An 18885-nucleotide genomic window follows, 5' to 3' on the forward strand; every position below is an offset into this window, starting at 1 on the left:
CATGACAGAGAGGGCAGCGTTATGCTCACTGCTGTGCTCATCAGCTGAGTCAGTGTGAATATGTCTTCCCCCAAAGAGAACCAGCACCATTCTTGGCCAGGACCCTGCTGAACCCCCCCAAAGAGAATTTCTTTCAAAGCTCTCTCATATCGATGCCTTTCATTATTCGAACGGGCAGCAAGAGTTGATAATCAGCTGTAATGAACCCACAGTGCAGTACAATTAAAGTTTTCATGTGAGTATTGTGGACATTTTAGCAATGAACCTCTAGGCTTGTGTTGATTCTAAAAGGGCGAGTTGAAAAGAGGCCTTAGCACCTGCAAAGGGCACCTTAAATACGTTATATGTCTATGAGCTTTTTGAAGAGGAAGAATTTGAATTAAGAGATAAAGGCCACTTTTCTTGTGAAACTTTATACAGGTTTTTTACAAAGTTGACAACTGTGTTTGAGAAAAAAGACGCAGTTGAAGCAGGCAGAGACAGAAGTGCAGTTTTAAGCAAAACCAAGTACAGAAATAGCATTGAGCTACCTGATCTGCTTAAATAACTCAGCATGACCACTCAGCTCACCCCAGCCAGAGTCATTTGGAGCCACAAAATCGAAATGCCAATGTGACTAGTACTATTGTTAGCTTTTGACATGAAACCACCTGACTGTCAATGAGACCATTTTTGGACACAAGATTCCAAATACTCTCCAATCAATAGTCCGTCAAAGAGGACTTCCTTGTTTTTTAGTTGGCAAGAGTGGACACATACAAAATCCCAAGTTGAAATCTAGCCCTATCTAGGTTTGTCGTCACAGCTCATCTGAATCCTCTCTTTAGATCACCATCAAACAGAGATCCCAAAAAATATTCAAGTTGAAAACCATGCAACAGGACGCTGGAAGGTACATACAGTATAAAGATGTGCTATGTTATAGAAATTTGCATGTTCGTAGACACGGTAGGCTAGCAGTTTTGGGGATGAGTACTGCAGTTTAGTCTTTAAGGAACAAGCTAGAAAGTGGAAAAAATTAAGCAACTGTTAAAAGTGTTCTTGGCTGCATGACCTTTTGAATCTTTCCTGGAAATGGTCAAAGAATGGAGAGAACAGGGAACTGACAAGTTAGTAAAATAAAGTGTGACCCAAGTTAGTAAGTTAATGAGAAACTCTAAGTTGTGGGAAATTCTCTTTGGCCTGACCACATAGGGTTTAAAAAATGCAATGCAATTGGCAATACATGGCAAAAACATGGTAGAGCAACTGTGGACAGTGAGTGCCTGAAAACAGTTTACATGTCTGCCTTCATTAGAACAGGAAATCACCATCAAGGCTTATGGAATAATAAACATGAAGTCAAGTATCCATTAGCAAAGGGAAGTACACCTGCAGCTCTCCATTAGAAAGCTAGCCAAACATTCAAACCTTACCTAACATTTGAACACCTGGCCAGTAGTTACAGAGGGATTAGACGACCTCTTGATATCCCTCCCACTGCCATTAGTTTGTTAGGAAAAAGAGGTTCTGGACAGCATTAGTATTACCAGGGAAGGTCAGTAATTAGATTTTCCCCATGCACTTGATAATTCCAGTCATCCGGATGGTAAATAATTTACAGTAGATCTAAAGTAGTCAAGGGACCCACCCTATCGAACATGCCACACATGCCCCACTGTACACTCTACAAATGGCCCTATAATGTAAAGACTGATGCTGTTCTATCAAACATACACGAACTGCATCAAATACGATACAGAACCGGAAAAAAATTATCCCAGGATACAGTTGAGCAATGACAGCATATTGTATACCATAAGACAGTTGTGGGGAAATTAAACGGTATAAATTTGTAAGAGATTCGTCCATACCATTAATATGCTGTATTCTTTTAATATCTCCGGAAGTATTAGACCATTGTGGGAGATGTTGTGGGGCAAAATATGGATTTGGATATATTTTTTGCATCAAAGTGATGAAATACCTATACTTATCTGGTATTTAATTTGATGGATTAGCCTGGCAGATTCCAGTCTGGGTATTTGATCTATGTCACTGTGGCAGTAGGTTAACCAGGGTACTCAAGATGTCCCTTCCCAGCAACTTTCTCTCGCTCATCTTAGGGGGTCCTGAGGCATTGTTTTCAAAACCAGTTATAAAATCTCTCCAGGGTGTTGGCCATGCCCAGAAAACCTTTAAAGAAAGGTGCTCAGAAGGCATCCTGATCAAATGCATGAACCACCTCAACTGGCTCCTTTTGACGTGAACTAGCGGCTCTACTCCATGTCGACATCATCGTTATCATTTTTCAGTCTTTGGAAAGCTCCCTCTAGAACCACAGAGGACAGTATACAACTCTTTCGTGGGCTGAGAAGAAATTTTGAGATAATTAAATTGCACTTCACAGGCCACCTTCAACAGAAATATTACCATATAGATGAGATGGTTGGGTCCAACATGCACAGGACCTTTACGTAGGAAATCATTGTACATGTGCAATGTGGTAACAAAAGTCATCAGTGATATACGTTTATATTATGGCACATGCATTACGTCATTCAACATTTTTTAAACTCTTCTTTACGTTGTCTCATAACAGCAGCCTTCACTATGTCAGTCATTTTTTAAATAACTCTGGTTCAGTTATTTTTTTTTTTTATTCTAATCAATGCAGTCACAGAACATGGTTGGCGTTAACAACCTGGACACGCTTGTCACTGGTGTTTTGATTAACCGGACCACTAACAAGATAATGCAATCGTGAGAACATGTTTATTTGATTAAATCTGACAGATGTGTTTAACGCTTCCAGAATAGCTTTTGAGTCCAGGGAGCTGGCAGGAAGCAAAGAAGTAATTTGCAAGAATCTCCTCATTAGGTAGCCCTAACAAATCTGAATGATTGGGAGAGGTCTGTAGAGGCCATTTGAGGCATCTGAGGAAAAAAAAAAACGTTTACCAGCTGCCTCAGCAGGAAGGAACGGCTGGATAAACAACTTCATGTCTAATGAGGGGCCCGTCATGATGAATTGATCACACAAGAAAAGTGGAGAGTATGGTTTTACAAAGATGTAAATTGTTTATAGGTTAAAACACAATAAATGAGTTGATCATATTTATATGGGTTAACCTCTGGAAACCTGATCCACTCACCACTTCCATTTACAGACAGTACGAAAACTGTTTATAGGCAATAAATCAATAAATCAATAGATAGATAGATCGTCAGATTTATTTGTCTTGAAAACAAGCACCGTCTTTTAAGGGTGTTATAATCAATACCCATTTTTAGAACACACACACACACACACACACACACACACACACTCCTGCATTGTCTGGATGTGTTCAGGTTTTAGCTAACAAGTTTGAAAAATCTCACATAACTTTGCGAGTTTGGAATGTGGTTCCTGCCTTAACCTTTGACCTCTAGATAAAGAGCAGGACCTTTCTTTGACATGTGGAGGTGAAGGAACCGACAGCAGCTGGCTGGGGCAAAGTTTATTTGCTTAAAACAAAACAGGGGAACACAAAAAAGCTTAAATTTTGAGCCACAAAGTAGTCTCTACGATTGATTTTTTTTACTCTTTTTTTTTTTTTTAACCTATTTTATTGCATTTGATGCATCACTTTCAGAGATTTCAGTTATTATATAGTTATTTAACAGTTATGATTCCTGTCAGGGCTTTTTAAAGTGTGGTCAATGTGGGATTGATTTTTTTTTAAAAATGTGTTTCTCCACAAGTTTACACTCTGATTGGCTGATTGATTTGTTTATTTAAGTGTCATGCACTAAATAGTACCAACCTGTATGGCTTTACAAGGCGCAAACAGTGACAACACAAAGATGGCCACATAACATCTCATAATACACATTTCCACACATTTAAATGTGTTCATATGGATTAGGACACTGGTCCACTAGGCTGGCCCAATCACATGTTTCCCCTGAGTTGCTCTCCTTACGCAAATTGCGTAGGGCCCCGCAGATTACGCAAAGGCCCCTCCCCGTCGTGCCAAAGCGGGTGACAATGTTTACACCTTAAATGAGAGGATGTAGCTAACTTTCTTCTGCTCACGAAAAGACTGGGGGGAAAAAACCATGGAAAAGAATAGCGAGGACAGCCATCAGGTAAAATGCGCTCTCCCCTCTTCATGTTTGCTGTGAGCACTAACAGAAGCGTTGACGCGTTAGCTCAGAGTACATCTCTATAACCTGACCAGTGCCGTGCCGTGCCGTGCTGCTGTGCGACTTTGTGCCTCGGAAAAGACAGAGAGGAACTATGTAACCTGTTATCTAATAACGCGCAGCGCTGTTTGATAACTGCTGCCGTGATTCGCGTGCACATAGGCTGTATTGTTTGCATGCGCGTGCGCCCATGAAACTACAGCGCTTTCCAGCCAAAACGAGACAATGATGATCGAGTGTCCAGACTAAAGCAACACACACTGACTGTTGCATTGCATTTCGGATTTGAAATGTTGATGCAATGTTTATGTTAATAATATAAACGTTAATATTCTGGTTGTTTTTGGGCTGCAGACAAAACTGCAGCCACAGCCTTAGGAGGCGTGTGCTTACATTTTATAGCCAATTGTATGATAGTGTGATTACTAGACTAATTATCAAGCAGCAGAGCCTAAAGCCCAGTGTTATATCTCATTATATTCTACACATTCCTTATTTATGGTAATATTCACTTATCTTAAAGGTGCTATTTGTAAGGAAAATGGATTTTTGAGTCTCACTCACAACAAAAGACTGACAAAAAACTGCTATCTGTGGGGGTGATGTAGGCCTACATTTAGTGCAGCTGTCCAGTAAGCGTGCACGTTCAGGTGGTGCACACAGTGGTTTGAGGGAATTGTACAGTACGCATATTTAAGGGAGATTCAACAATGTACGGGGGGGGGAAGGTGTTCGACCGATTGCAGGGGGCTGGTCTGGGCCAAAAATGCCAGGGCCGATTTTCTGTCCCAGTCCAGCCCTGGTATGGCTTCCCATCTTTATCCTTCCTTGAGTAGGGTTGTTACAGTACATTATAGACTGCATGTAAACTCCAGTGTCAGAATGTTCAGAGTATTTTGAAATAACGCACCAGTTTTGAAAAATGTAACAACTTGTCTAAAGAGATAAGTAAACTGAGAAGGTTCAGCCAAAGCAAAAGTTACTATGACGACTACAATCACATCTAAAGGGGGTCATATTACTCTGTAATGGAATTAATTAGCTATCCCACTTACCTTCCAAGAAGTCATAACGACCCACAACCCTTTTACAGATATTTCAACATGTGTTCTGTCTTCTTCATTCAAAGCTCATCGGTGGTCTGAGATCTGAGTTGTGTTGTGCCACTGGACATTTAATTTAGCCAATGACGTAATGCCTAGCTCTGCTTCCAGGAAATACTAAACTCAAACTTAGTTTATGCAATATAGTGGAACATTTAGATCAAGTGGCCTGTATACCTGATCCTGAGCTGCTTAAATGGGCAGTACACTGTATTCAGCATGAACAACCAGAAATCTGTGCCAAGATCCAATCCGTAAGCTTTATAGTCAGCTACCCAAAGAACGTATTGAACTCTGACCCAGAGTGCAACTGTTTGGCTTTAAGAACACCTTTACATGAAATTAGTAAAACTTAAACTGTAACAAAGACTGACTGTTAATTACTCAGAGCTATTGTGCACAGAGCCCACTTCCCTTTTATTTCATCCAGTAAAAAATTACCAAGAAGCCTTGATTGCTTACGTCATACAAATTACATGTATTTTTTAATCATCATTAAGCATTCATTTAAAAATGTTCATTGCATGTGAGCGAGGTCATCACTTTGTGTTGAATAGTGGTGGGGAGATAAGGGCTGAGGTAATTGTCACCAACACAGTAGTTATGGAAAGTTATGTTTTAGTATAAACAGGGTCTCTTGAAACTCTTGAAATGAGAGGATTCAAGGAATTTTCAAGGGCAAATTATTAAAAACTGTTATAGGACCTAAGAAGCAGCAGCATTACAATTCACCTAAAATTCACAAAACCTGTTTTTGAACTCCAATGTGCTGCAGCAGATTCTGTGTACCATCCTACCAGGAAAGATGTTTCCAAATTGTGTGTGCAGTTTGGTTTCCTTGAAACAATGGCTCATGTGCCCATCGGTTTAACCCACCCCACTGTGATATGATAGATTTTAAACTCGCAGCGAGTACATTTACTCAAGTACTCTACTGAAGTACAACTTTTACTTTACTCGCATATTTACATTTTCTGCTACCTTACACTGCGACTCCACTACAGTTCAGAGGCAAATGTTGTCCGTTTTACTCCACTACATTTATCTGACAACTTTAGTTACTCGTTTCTTTGCAGATTTTGTTAAACAATACAAAATATAATGATGATGTAATATATTATAGATTAAGACAAACACATGCGCAGCAGATTAAGTGTATAGAGTAGTTAAACCACCTGCACCAGCTTCAACATTAGAATAAACACATTATCAATAATCACAATCAAATAAAATGCATTATTTTGAAATGTGCCACTCTGCATTATAATTATTTTTACTTCAAGTCATGCATTTAAAATGTAAATGTAGTAAAAGTACAAGTCTGATGTGAGTCACTATATGTGCAAGCGTTGATCTGCACGTCTGGTTGAGCCAGACAGCATTTCTAAAAGCATTTTTGCAACTTTGGACTCCTCAGCATTTTTCACAACTTTAATAATGGGCTTGATGAAATGCAGAGGGTGTGTTCACTGGCGTGCTGCCCACTCTGTAGCCAAAAAACTCTCAACTTAACGTAAAACCCCCCAAAATGATCCGGATTATTGATCAGGAGCAGAGCAAAGTTCACCAACAGTTAACCTTGACTTTTTCTGGCCAATCTTAGCCTTAGAGGCGGGGGGATAGAAAACGTGCAAGGTTATACATATGTGTTGAGTTACTCCGAGAAGCCGGAGTCAGCAGAAGTAGTCCAGCGAAGGAAGAGAGATTTCTCTTTTGTTTTGGGAAAAGATGGTTTCAATTAAATCGCCGTCTCTGGTGCCGGTGTCCCGCGCACAGGCTCTGCTCTGTGTGGTCTGCTTGGCTGTCGCATTCCTCGCCTTCCTGCTGGTCCGTCAGCTCGTCAAACAGAGACGTCCCCCGGGCTTTCCTCCCGGTCCATCTCCCATCCCTGTGATAGGGAACATCCTGTCTCTGGCCACCGAGCCGCACGTCTTCCTCAAGAAGCAGAGCGAGGTTCACGGACAGGTAATGACTCGGACTCTCAGCCTCACAGCGCGTTTTTGCAAACAGCAACGATATTTAAGTGAGCGCTCTGCAGACTGTGCGGTGCATGACCCTGTGCAAGAGGCTTAGGACTTGCGTGACTCACGCATGCACACGTACACACGCAGACATCACACGCACGCACTAGAAAGGAGCTGTGAAACGAACAAAAAAAAGAGTCTCGCCCTAATATTTGGCACTTCATCAGATTACATGCAGCTTCCTCAGGAGCCACAATGGGCTTTATACTACTTGTTCATACATTCAGTATTTACATGTAAACACACTTTAACTTGTAAAATTGATGCAGTTGAGGACACAAACTTCCTTTTGGTGAAACATTGTATGTTTAAAGTTAACTAATCTGGATATCTCTGTACGTGGAGAGATAACCTCTGAAAGGGTCATTCACCGGCTGTCTGTTAGATATCAGGGAAGTTTAACTCATCCTGTATCTTCTGCAACAGGCCTAAAAATAGCACCCTCCTTGACATTTGCATTTAGTTGCATAAAAATGTGTGCAGAGCACAAAAGGATTACAGTGCTTATGTTGGAATGTGAACCTTTCAGATTTTCAGTATAGACCTGGGAGGCATCTTGACCGTGGTGTTAAATGGATATGACTGCGTCAGAGAATGCCTTTACCATCAGAGCGAGGTGTTCGCTGATCGTCCGTCGCTGCCCTTATTCAAGAAAATGACCAAAATGGGCGGTAAGATGATAAGATTGCAGTGCACGCTATTTCTCATGCAACAGTATGAGTTGAAATGATAAACGTCTTCTGCTTTACATCCAAAGGGCTTCTCAATTGTAAATACGGCAGAGGCTGGATTGAACACCGCAAACTGGCCTGCAACTCTTTCCGTTACTTCGGCAGTGGCCAGAGACAGTTTGAGAGGAAGATCTCAGAGGAGTGCATGTTCTTCGTCGATGCCATTGACGAACACAAGGGAAAGCCCTTCAACCCCAAACACCTAGTGACCAACGCTGTGTCCAACATCACCAACCTGATCATCTTTGGACAGCGTTTCACTTACGACGACAGCAACTTCCAGCACATGATCGAGATATTCAGTGAGAACGTGGAGCTGGCGGTGAGTGGCTGGGCTCTCCTCTACAACGCCTTCCCTTGGATTGAGTATATGCCCTTTGGAAAACACCAGAAGCTGTTCCGAAATGCTGCTGAGGTGTATGACTTCTTGCTGCAGGTTATAAACGGTTTTTCACAGGGCAGGGTGCCACATGTACCTCGCCACTATGTAGATGCCTATTTGGATGAGTTGGAGCAGAATGCAGGAGACCCCCACTCCTCTTATTCCTATGAGAACCTCATCTATTCAGTGGGTGAGCTCATTATTGCTGGCACAGAGACCACAACTAACACCCTGCGCTGGACCATGCTGTACATGGCCCTCTACCCCAACATACAAGGTCAGTTATAGAACATTTGGCTCGATGTGATGCACATTTCTAAATTTCCCTCAGGATAAATAAAGTATCTATCAGTCACGGTTATGTAATGAAAAAATGCCTGATGGTGTCTGTTTTTCCTCACAAAGAGAGGGTGCACAGGGAGATCGACAGCGTGCTGCCCAACGGGAGAGCGCCCACTTTGGAGGACAAACAGAAGATGCCGTATGTGGAGGCTGTTCTGCACGAGGTCCTTCGCTTCTGCAACATCGTCCCACTTGGAATTTTCCGCGCCACCTCCCAGGACGCAAACGTCAACGGGTACACAATTCCCAAAGGCACCATGGTGATCACAAACCTCTACTCAGTGCACTTTGATGAGAAGTACTGGAACGATCCAGGAGTTTTCTTACCAGAGAGGTTCCTGGACAGCAACGGCAACTTTGTGAGGCGTGAGGCCTTCCTGCCATTCTCATTAGGTTAGTCTCTTTATGTTTCTCTTAAGTTCCAACAACTCCAGATCCAAGTTATTGTGGCTGTGGTCACAGTTACAGTCACCAGTCATTTTCCCACAAATTGTTTCCATAAGTCACATTTAAAGTCACATTGATGACTCTAGGCTCTTATATCTGTTAAGCATTTACAGTATGTCCGTGGCCGACTCCAGAATCAGATGCTGCCAAGCATGGACAAAAAAAATAAATAAAACGCAGCCAACACACGACCGTGCATCAACAGCAATGAGGTCTTATATACCTTCAATTCTGTCCTTTAATTTTTCTAAGACCCATCTTCTCCCCATAAAAATAAAAAATAAAACTGCATATATCAGATATAAGCACTGAAATCACACTCCAGATCCATCTCTGTATTATAAGAAGATATAAATATGTTATAAATGGCCCCTTTGTTGAGAATGTAGCAATATAATTTTCCAGTTTTTACAACATTTAAATTTTCTATATATTCCATTTTGATCAAAGTACATTGGTCCTGTCAGTCAATTCAAAACAGATGTGCTTATAATTGAATAGGTAAGAACGTTTTCTTTGGCCGGACCATCATTTTTCACTGGGTCCCTCTGCAAAAAGCCTATGGGATTTTTCAATTGGATTTCGAATTATTGCAGAAATTAAGCTCTGTGGCAAACACAAGTTTATGATACTTACACGTTTCATACAGCGAGATAATCTTCACAGATGAACGCAATGTGTTATATGTCATAGAAAAAAACGTTAAAATCTCTTAAGCCTGACGTATCCACAGATCTAATTTCAAAACATTTCAATTTCAGGCACTGTATTATCTCATAACAAGTTCCTGTAGTATGGAGTATGAAGAAGAGCCCTTTCTGTCAGTAGCAGTTTTTGACAGTGTCTTTGCTTGTATTCACATTTGTATGAAGATTCGACTAAATTATCCAGATGTTGCGTCTGCTGTGTGTGTGTATGATAAAGTGAGTCTAAATCAAACAATCTTCTTTTCTCAGGGAGGCGTCACTGTCTGGGTGAACAGCTGGCCAGGATGGAGATGTTCCTCTTTTTCACCACTCTGTTACAGAGGTTTCATCTTCAATTCCCTCCAGGAACCATTCCCACTGTCACTCCCAAACTGGGCATGACCTTACAGCCCAAACCTTACTCCATCTGTGCAGTCCGCAGGCAACAGAAAAGTCCCAGCTTTGGAGACACTCCTTATCACAAGTAGGCAAGCAAGCATTTATTGACAGCTTGTTCAACCTTGCAAGCCAGAGTTTAACTATTTTGCACAGCAATGCAACCACATGATGCAGGTGCATAAAACTTTATCACACTGGATTGTACTGTCCAGTTATGGTGCATGACAGTTTTTCCAAAGGACTTTCAGTGGCAAATGTAGCTCTTTACATATGGACATGTGATTCCAGTTACTATCAGATTATTTTACTTAGCAATATGCATGTTTGCACAATCCTTTTCAGCAGCAGGGCAGGTGAAAGTCTGTGCTGAAAGGACATCCTGGGAACAAAAGTGTGCTATTGATTCAGTTCTCTGTAGCTCAGAGTTACTCTGAGCCCAGACATTGAAATGTCTATGAACCTTGGTGAAGGACATGATGGGTTAGGTATGTGTCAATGATTAATAGTAAGTACACCTATGATGGTTCATAGCCCTGCCTTCTCAGGACAGCTTCAGGCCAGACAAATGACACCACTGGATCGTACGTGTGCAGGAAATTCAGACTTTCTGAGAAAGCTCTGAGTTCTGCGTATTGGAGCTGGGCGCGGGCCAAGATTCCCATCGCGTGGACTGACTGTGACCTCTTCTCCAGGGATAGAGCTATTTAGGAAATGTGACTCTTCAGTTGCAACCCTGGTTGATTTCTAGAAACTGACTATGCAACACTGGTTTCTGCTAAATGGTGCTTATCAGTACTGACAAAGTACTACATTTACGTTCGCGGTTAACTATGTTTGTCGTTTTTTGCAATACTTGTGGTATGAGGTTTTTTTTTGTGTATTCATAAAAGTCTTAAGATATTGAAAGCTTGCACTGTTGTCTTTTAGCCACTGCTTAATTTCTAAAACCTAACTCTGAAATGTACCAAGATCTTATATAATTGTATTACTCATGTGTTATCCACATATTAAGGCCCAAGATAATCTCATTTAATACTTGCAGAATCATTTCCAAATCAAGACTTTTGAGTTACAGGACCCCCAACAAATTAATTATCATCATCTGTACTCATGAAGGGGCAGCCATGTGTCACACAAGCAGATTGCAACAAACTGAATACCCCTCACCTCACACTCCCCCACGGTGGACACCTAAAACGCAAACAGCTTTGTCTGGTGACAGTGGCTACGTTAGTCACACTAACTTTACACCATTATTTGGAATATGAAAATATTCAGAATTTGATACAGGTCATGTGAACAACATCCATTCAGATATTCCTAATAGGCCTTATTCTGAACAAAGCACAACATATGGAATATGTCGCTATTATTCTTGTTTTAGGAGCATCTTTGGACACGTGTATAGCGCACATGGAATATGCTCCTCAAGTTTTTTGCGGCAGTTGATGACACTTGCCTGTTTACAGCTGACTATCAGCTCTGTGCATTGTAAACAAGACAGCAAACAGCTTGCAAAGCTGTAGAGTTTATATGCAGAAGGGTGACAACGAGGGTTCGTCACGGGAGCAACATGACTGCATTTTGAAAAAGAAGTCACTTCCTCCAAAGCGCTTACATAGGAAGTGCGTCATTACGTTAATCCGGGAATGTGCAGCTGCGTTTAACAGGAATATTAGTGGAATGTACAATTTAATTTGCCATGTAATAAACAGCATGGCCAGAATATTGTTTTTTTTTATATAAAGGCAAAAAGTGGAGTATTTTATGCATGAAAGTGTAGCCAGTGTTTGGTTTGTCTGTTATCGTCATTGCAAAAAGAGGACCTACTCCCTCTAGATATAAAGGGCTTATTTTAATGTAATGAAAAGACAGTGATCCTTAGATTCAGGTGATTATGTGCTTATGAAAATATAATTCTGCTGATAGATCCGCTTAAATCCTACATACTGGACCTTTAAGGGCTCTGCGTATCCACTCAGGTGTTTTCAGTTACTCTGGCTGACCAGACCTCTGCTCAGGTTGAAGTTCGGTGAAGTTATGCAGGGTATCATGCCCTAGTACAAATAATAAGGAGGTAAGCTGTCCCATAATACCAGTGCAACATAAGTAAGAGTGAAGGAGATGTCAATCAAAGTTTGTACACACCCCCCACTGTCCTGAGAGGAGGTCAGATCAGGATTATAAGTGAAAACACCTGTGTGGTTGTACTGTTAAGGGACTTTACGGCTGTTAAAGATATTCATTTGGGGTGACATGGACAAAACAAAGTGTTGTGTAATATATATTGTGAGTTCACACAGACACACACACACAGCAATAAAAATAAATGAGAACTTCTGATACTTTAGGGATGGTGTTTTATGACAGCTATAAATAACAACAAAATCAGTTGCCCCCACAATGTAGATAAGGGTGAATGGTTACATTAGACAAACGTACGTATATTGATGCTACATAAGGGTAACAACCATTCATAGATGTATTTATGGCACAATCATCAGAGGACACTGTGGTTTGAGAGACTGCACAGTGAGAAGCCAACAAACTTTTACAACTTAATGAGCCGGAATATGTCGGGTCGGGAGCTACCGAGGCTTTATGATCCAGCACGGGTCCATGTGAAAAAACTGACGACACAGTTGTCAGAATGTATATGGCTCTGACCTGAGTCCAACTCTGACTCTCGCCACCGTCACTGCCACTTTGAGCCTGGTGGAATATTTGACTCGAGGTGTGTTTCTCTTGCATGAACAGTACTGGAGCCCAGAGAGAGAGGTTGCCAATCAGCGTATCACAGCCCACAAACTACTGTATGTAGGTAAAGTTTGGCACTAGTTGGGTCGACTGAGACGACAGTGATAGAGAGAGAGATAATGAAGGATACAAGAGTGGTTATGATACAGAACAGGGAGAGGCTGGAACCAAGTGAAAAAAAATCAAAACACCAAACCCCACAGTTCCACACATGTAAATAGAAGATAAAAACTCTGGAAACACAATGGTAATTACAGGATCTCAATGTACAATATGTCAGCTGCGTGTAGAAAACAGATGCATTCATTTTATTATTTAAAAAATATATATTTATATGCACATACTCTTTTGTACAGCGGCTAAACACTTGTTTGGTATTAAAATGTGCACACCTGTTTCTAGTTTTTGTCTTTAAATATTACTATCTCGATTTACACTGCTTACTTAACATGTTCTCCAGAGAGTTTGATTTAATAAGGTGATAAAGGAGCTATAGGCAACAATTCTGCCTTCCCTTTCATAAAAAGTCTTATTCTAGTGGAATGCCAAGAGTTCTTAGAGACAAAAATAGAGAACTAGTAGTTTTTTAACCTGCCTTGTGGCATGTCGTAATATATATACGAATATATTTATATAATAAACAAAACCAAAGTGAAATGAAACCCTGGATCCCTTCTTTACACACTGGCCGAGTTATGGGTTTGGCAAAAACCAAAAAAAAAAAATAGGAAAAAGAGAGTTGGGTGAGCTTTTGCCTCCTGCCTGAGACACAGATGAATAGATGTTTGAAACAATACAGAAAACTTTGAATTCAAAGAAAAAAACATTACCCCAATATTGTGTTATAGAACTGCAAAATTGTATAATGTGTTGTGTTGCTGCAGTCTGCTGACAATCCAGATAAGCTTTTCTCCAGTGAGGTTGTAGAAAGGTTAAGCAAACAGTGTACGAATGGCCGAGAGACAGCACTTATACTGTATGCTCCTCCGTCACAGAGGATTTCAATTGCTTCAATTTGTTTGTAGTCAAGTTGTTCATTAAGAGATTCCCAACTACTTCATTCACCTAGATTTTAATTTTCTTAGTCTTTAAAGTGTATTTCATATCAACGACATAAATCCTTGCAAAATAATTATTCAACTTTTGCGTGAATCCTGAGTAACCTTTAAAAAAATACTTCAAAAAAAAAAAAAAAAAGGAGGAAAATGAAGAATCCATTCATTGGAACAGCACTCCTGATCTGAATGCGACGTGTTAAACACCAGAGGGCATTTCACTGATTAGAACTGAAAGGACGCACAAACATACACACACAAATTACATACTAAAATAATTAAAAATGTGCTCTCTTTCTCCCTACTCATTCTCTCTATCACATTCCCGCCAAAAATATTCACACACTCAAACAAAATGAAGCTAGGAGAGTCAAAGAATCCAAAAAAAATAAAAATAAAAGACGGGTGGTACACATGAGTAAAAGCATCAAAAATGATGCAGATATAATGCTATTAATCAGTCAACATTTCAATAATGTCTCTGTGACTGAGTCTGATACAGTGTTTCGTGTCGCCAGCTAGGAGAGAGAACTACACAAGCCTAGGCTCTGGGCCGATGTGGACTCAGTAAAGGTTCAGACAGGCACATTTGATATATATATATGTATATATATAATCCAAAAATATACCTGACATTGAGGCTGAAACAGTCTCAGTCTCTTGTCTTTCCATGTTTGAACTGTTCACTTTGGTAAAGGGTATCAATCACTTCATGATGTCGCTTGCTTCATTATTTTTCCTCTACCTTTCATTCTTAAATAGGAGGAATTGTTTTGTACCTAAGGGAGGTTGTAAGCGCTTTGCATTCAAGGCAGCATCACAGCCAGGTCACCATGGAGGGCAAGTTAATGCTGGACCCCCGTCTTCTGCACCTTCCTCCTCAGTTCTGGTGCTTTCTTTTTTTATTCTCGGTGCACTCGACTCTCCATGGGGGGAAAAAGTGCATAGGAGTTGGGCTCCCACCGTTGCAGCAAGGATCCGCTCACAGTAGTAAGGCCTTTTTTGTTTCTCCAAAAACAATGTGACTGCTTAAGCATCTGAGTGTCTGCACAGTGAATCTTTTATTATGTGTGTGTGTGTGTGTGTGTGTGTGTGTGTGTGTGTGTGAGACAGAGAGAGAGAGGGAGCAAAATGTGTTTTATGTGCATTTGTCAACTGTCTGCGTTTGTGTTATGTTTGTGAAAGGCAGGTGGTCGAGGGACTCGTGTCCTTGTACTGCCTCTCCTCTTCTTTTTTAACACATCTCTGTTCTTTCCTTCGTCCTGCTGCTACTGACGCTCCTCTCCCTCCTCCTCCTCCTGGATGACCTGGATGTCATCTGACGGGGAGGTGGGCAGGCTGGCCGGCAGGCTGTCGGGCTGCTGCTGTTTGCCGAGCTCTTTGCTCTTCTCCTCCTCCTCGATGGTCTTCTTCCACACCTTGTGGTTCTCCGTCAGGTGCTGCATGATGCTGCAGAACAGCCTGCGGCGACCCTTCCTCCTTTCTGTAACACAACAAACAAAGAAATGTTTCAGAAAATCTCGATTAGCCTACTGTTAACCTGTTGCATATAACAAACTGTCGGTGTCTCACTTGGTGCCAGCTCATCCTCTAGCTCATCGTCCTCATCCTCTTCTTCATCAGTGTCCGTGTCCACCTGCCCCTCCTCGTCATCTTCATCCGATCCCTCTTCGTTAATCCAGTGGCCAGGAAGTAGGCCGGCAGCATCGTAGGAGTTACAAAGTGGTCCTACAATGTGAGTGATGAAGGACTCCTGTAGCTTTGCCAGCTGCGGGGAGGAGCGATCCATGAAGGGGCTGATGGGTAATCCCAACCTAGCCTCCTCATCTCCCTGCAAATTAAAAACAAAGAGGACAGTTAAAAATGTTCTTGATAAGCCTTGATACTATATCACAATCACACTGTCTGACTCATTGTCGTTTACAGGGGCTCTATGTTACAATTTGTGGCTATTTACATTAATCACCGTGATATGAAAAATGTGATCTTCCCCGTCTCTCTTGCTTGCCTATACAAGCCTGTGGACAATTTGTTTAAGTCGCTGAGTTAATGCTGCTAGACTGTGGATTCATGTGTGAAGGAAAGTTCAAAGAGCAACTTTAATTTTATTTTAATTTCCCATGCAGGAAAAATAAAGACTGAACTCTGTTGAAAGGATGTCCTTGGATTTTTAAAAGGACTTTCTTCTAAGTCATATTCTAATTGGTATATGTTTCTGAAGTCTGCATCTCTGAGATGTAATAATGAGGGATTCATAGATGTTTTTGTCCCTTTTCTTGTCCCTTATGGTGTCTGACCTTGTTTCTTGTACTTGTAACCTTCATGTTTAGATGAGGGTGAGGTTGTTGAAAGGGTTAATTAGATAAAAATGTGACACTTGGTGTTTGTGGTTGGAATGGGGTTACTTTAGGGCAGGAATGCCCAAAGTGGGGCCTGAGGGCCAAAGTTGGACCACATACAGTAACGTTCAATTAAAAAAATATATATATTAATAATTATTATGAAGGGCCACTATGTAGTTTTGGAGAAGAAATTCAAACTCAGAATTTTAATATTTACAATATTAATGAGGTAATAATACAAACTCAGAAAGGTGGCAGAGTCGGCCAAATATATACAAAGTAAAACAGTTTGAAATGATGTTGTCCTTTAGAGAGTTTGTTTATTTAGTTTGTTTAGGCATAAAAACAGTCAATGAAGATCTTTCTCCTATGATTGAAACTTTTTCCCCAAAACTAAACAGTGCACCTTTTGATTAACAATAATCGCTCTTTATGCCGTTTATTTCATGTGAGGTAATATTTGTATTTGTAGGATCCTTAATTATTAGTTGTTTCTCATAACCTGAGCACAGCGGAGAGAGTGACACTTAAGAGTGAAGCAGGAAGTCGGTCAATTTGAGGGAAATGGGGGTCCTCGTATCATTTTGCATCTTAACAATACAATTGATTTTGGTTTTGGTTTTTGACAGTAGTCTGGGGTATAAAAACAAGTGACATCATTTCATTTTAAAAAAATGAGAGTGTAGAAATTTGTATTTTGTGCGGGGGCAACACCACTGTCGTAAAAACAAATCCCAGGTCTGTAACAGTAGGTGCTAACTACTAACAAAACTAATTACATCATAACAATGTTATGTGATGAAAACTTGGATGTTGAAGTAAACATGATACATACATGGACGCTGTGATCCGACCCTCTCACTGAAGTTACATAGTGCAGAAACAAGTGACAGAGACACCATTCACCCTATTACAAGACACTGTACCATCAACATGATTCTGAAGCTGCTATTCTAAGATAAAAGTTACATAATGCTGCTTTAAGGTCATGGTCAGCTTTAAAAAAGAAAGCTATATAAAGACAGAATAAAATGGTCTGTGTTCATTAAATACACTCTGCAACATCAGCCTGCAGTCTGTACCTGCTCATAAAACTCATTGACGATGCCTTCTGTCCACTTGAGGTGCAGGTCACGGACTTTGGCCGGCCCATTGATATCTGCCAGCTTGATACACACTTGGCACACCAGCAGTCTGTCGTTCTCATTGGTCCAATCAATTCCTGGACTGTTCACATCATTCACCTGTGAACAACCAAACAAAGATGGATGGAACTTATTAAAACTGGTCAACTGACTTACTCTGCGTCCGTTATGAGGACTGCTTAACTCAATTTTAGCGTTCCAGCCTCCTCATGTTTCAATCAATATTTCAATAAACAGTTAATGATTTATTCTAATCATATAACTCAGCAATCAATTAAGATTTCTTTATCTCAGACCTTAGAATTGAACTCAGCCAGGAAGTCAAAGTGCTTCTTGAGGTCTGTGGCCAGTATAGCCTCTATGACAAGGAAGCGAAAACGCTTGAACTCCACGTGATCCAGGTTGACCAGGAAGTTAAACTCTGGCTGGGACAGGTAGAGGCTCCAGGCAGCCGCAGCATGGTGGTTCTCCAGCACCGACCTGTCATTGTACAGCACAGCCTACAGTGCACAGGAGGGGGAAAAACCAAGTGGTGAGAGAGGAGAAAGATGGCACACTAAGAAGACTCCAACAATTTCCTGAAAAATGTCAGTAATAAATTTGCTTACGTAATGTGTCTGGATATGTGTTACACAATTTGTAATGGGTTTAAAAATAGCATAAAAGATAAAAAGGACATGAGGGCATTTGGTTATGAAAGTAGAAATGTAACAGGCTCAAGCCCAAGTCTAGCTGAAGGGAGAAGCGGGTTAATAGCAGTTACGAGGACATTAGATACCGCGAAAAGCTTTAAAGAGCCTTTTAACAGACACGAAGGTTGTCAACATCATTAGCAATCAATAGGTTCATGGTTCTCTTTCCTTTCTTTTAACCCACTTTCCTGGGACCCAGACAGAGGAAGTGTTATCACTGGACATGTTGTAAAAATACAATATTTAAACTGGGGCACACGGTTGACCTTTTCACCCCCTCGTTTGGATGAGTGACCACAGTGAGAGACCACAATGGGATTAACCGGCCATGTGTTGAGGAGGTAATCTAATCATAGAGTTAAATTAATGAGTCTATATGCTCTCCATTCGAGACACAGTTTGTAGAGATTACTTTGTTGCACTTTATAAAAGTGGTAAAAATCATGTATTTAAGTAATTACAACATAATGCATGACTCGTGATGATTTAATGCAGGATGTATTGTGAATTTCTTTTGCTGACCATTCACAAATGTTCAAGTTACTGTCTTAATGTGATTAATTTGCACTTTTATTGTTGTTTATTAAGAGGTGCTTCATACATTAATTGA

General features: G+C 40.7%; 2 protein-coding genes across 5 annotated transcripts in view; one reads left to right on the forward strand and one right to left on the reverse strand.

The window, feature by feature from the left end:
* Nucleotides 1-4051: 4051 nt before the first annotated feature.
* Nucleotides 4052-11184, forward strand: cyp2r1 (cytochrome P450, family 2, subfamily R, polypeptide 1). 3 transcript variants are annotated; one of them, XM_084375418.1, is made up of 6 exons: nucleotides 4083-4113; nucleotides 7050-7238; nucleotides 7827-7968; nucleotides 8055-8687; nucleotides 8816-9145; nucleotides 10156-11184. In XM_084375418.1, exons 1-6 carry the CDS (start codon nucleotides 4084-4086, stop codon nucleotides 10371-10373), a joined length of 1542 nt encoding a protein of 513 aa, XP_084231544.1. In that variant the 5' UTR covers nucleotide 4083; the 3' UTR covers nucleotides 10374-11184. The 3 variants fall into 3 exon arrangements, with proteins under 3 accessions (XP_084231545.1, XP_084231544.1, XP_084231543.1); XM_084375419.1 differs by lacking the exon at nucleotides 7050-7238 and having other exon boundaries at nucleotides 4052-4113; XM_084375417.1 differs by lacking the exon at nucleotides 4083-4113 and having other exon boundaries at nucleotides 6960-7238.
* A 1443-nt stretch (nucleotides 11185-12627) lies between these two features.
* pde3b (phosphodiesterase 3B) overlaps nucleotides 12628-18885 on the reverse strand; it is a 48915-nt gene continuing 42657 nt past the window's right edge. For both annotated transcript variants that reach the window (XM_084365646.1, XM_084365645.1), the window contains exons 13-16: nucleotides 17880-18083; nucleotides 17521-17682; nucleotides 15669-15927; nucleotides 12628-15579 (exon numbers count right to left, since the gene is read on the reverse strand). In XM_084365646.1, coding sequence (XP_084221772.1) covers nucleotides 15365-15579; nucleotides 15669-15927; nucleotides 17521-17682; nucleotides 17880-18083 — 840 coding nt within the window. In that variant the 3' untranslated portion in view covers nucleotides 12628-15364. The remainder of the gene's footprint in view (nucleotides 15580-15668; nucleotides 15928-17520; nucleotides 17683-17879; nucleotides 18084-18885) is intronic.

This window comes from Pagrus pagrus, assembly GCF_965226575.1.
Source record: "Pagrus pagrus genome assembly, chromosome: 1".
Lineage (NCBI taxonomy): Eukaryota > Metazoa > Chordata > Actinopteri > Spariformes > Sparidae > Pagrus > Pagrus pagrus.

Excerpts from the sequence above, each read along its gene's own strand:
- cyp2r1 (XM_084375417.1), top strand. The coding sequence starts at position 7,002 with ATGGTTTCAATTAAATCGCCGTCTCTGGTGCCGGTGTCCCGCGCACAG. Across the intron at positions 7,239-7,826 it reads AGAGCGAGGTTCACGGACAG|ATTTTCAGTATAGACCTGGG; the intron begins GTAATGACTCGG and ends TGAACCTTTCAG. Across the intron at positions 8,688-8,815 it reads CCTCTACCCCAACATACAAG|AGAGGGTGCACAGGGAGATC; the intron begins GTCAGTTATAGA and ends TTCCTCACAAAG.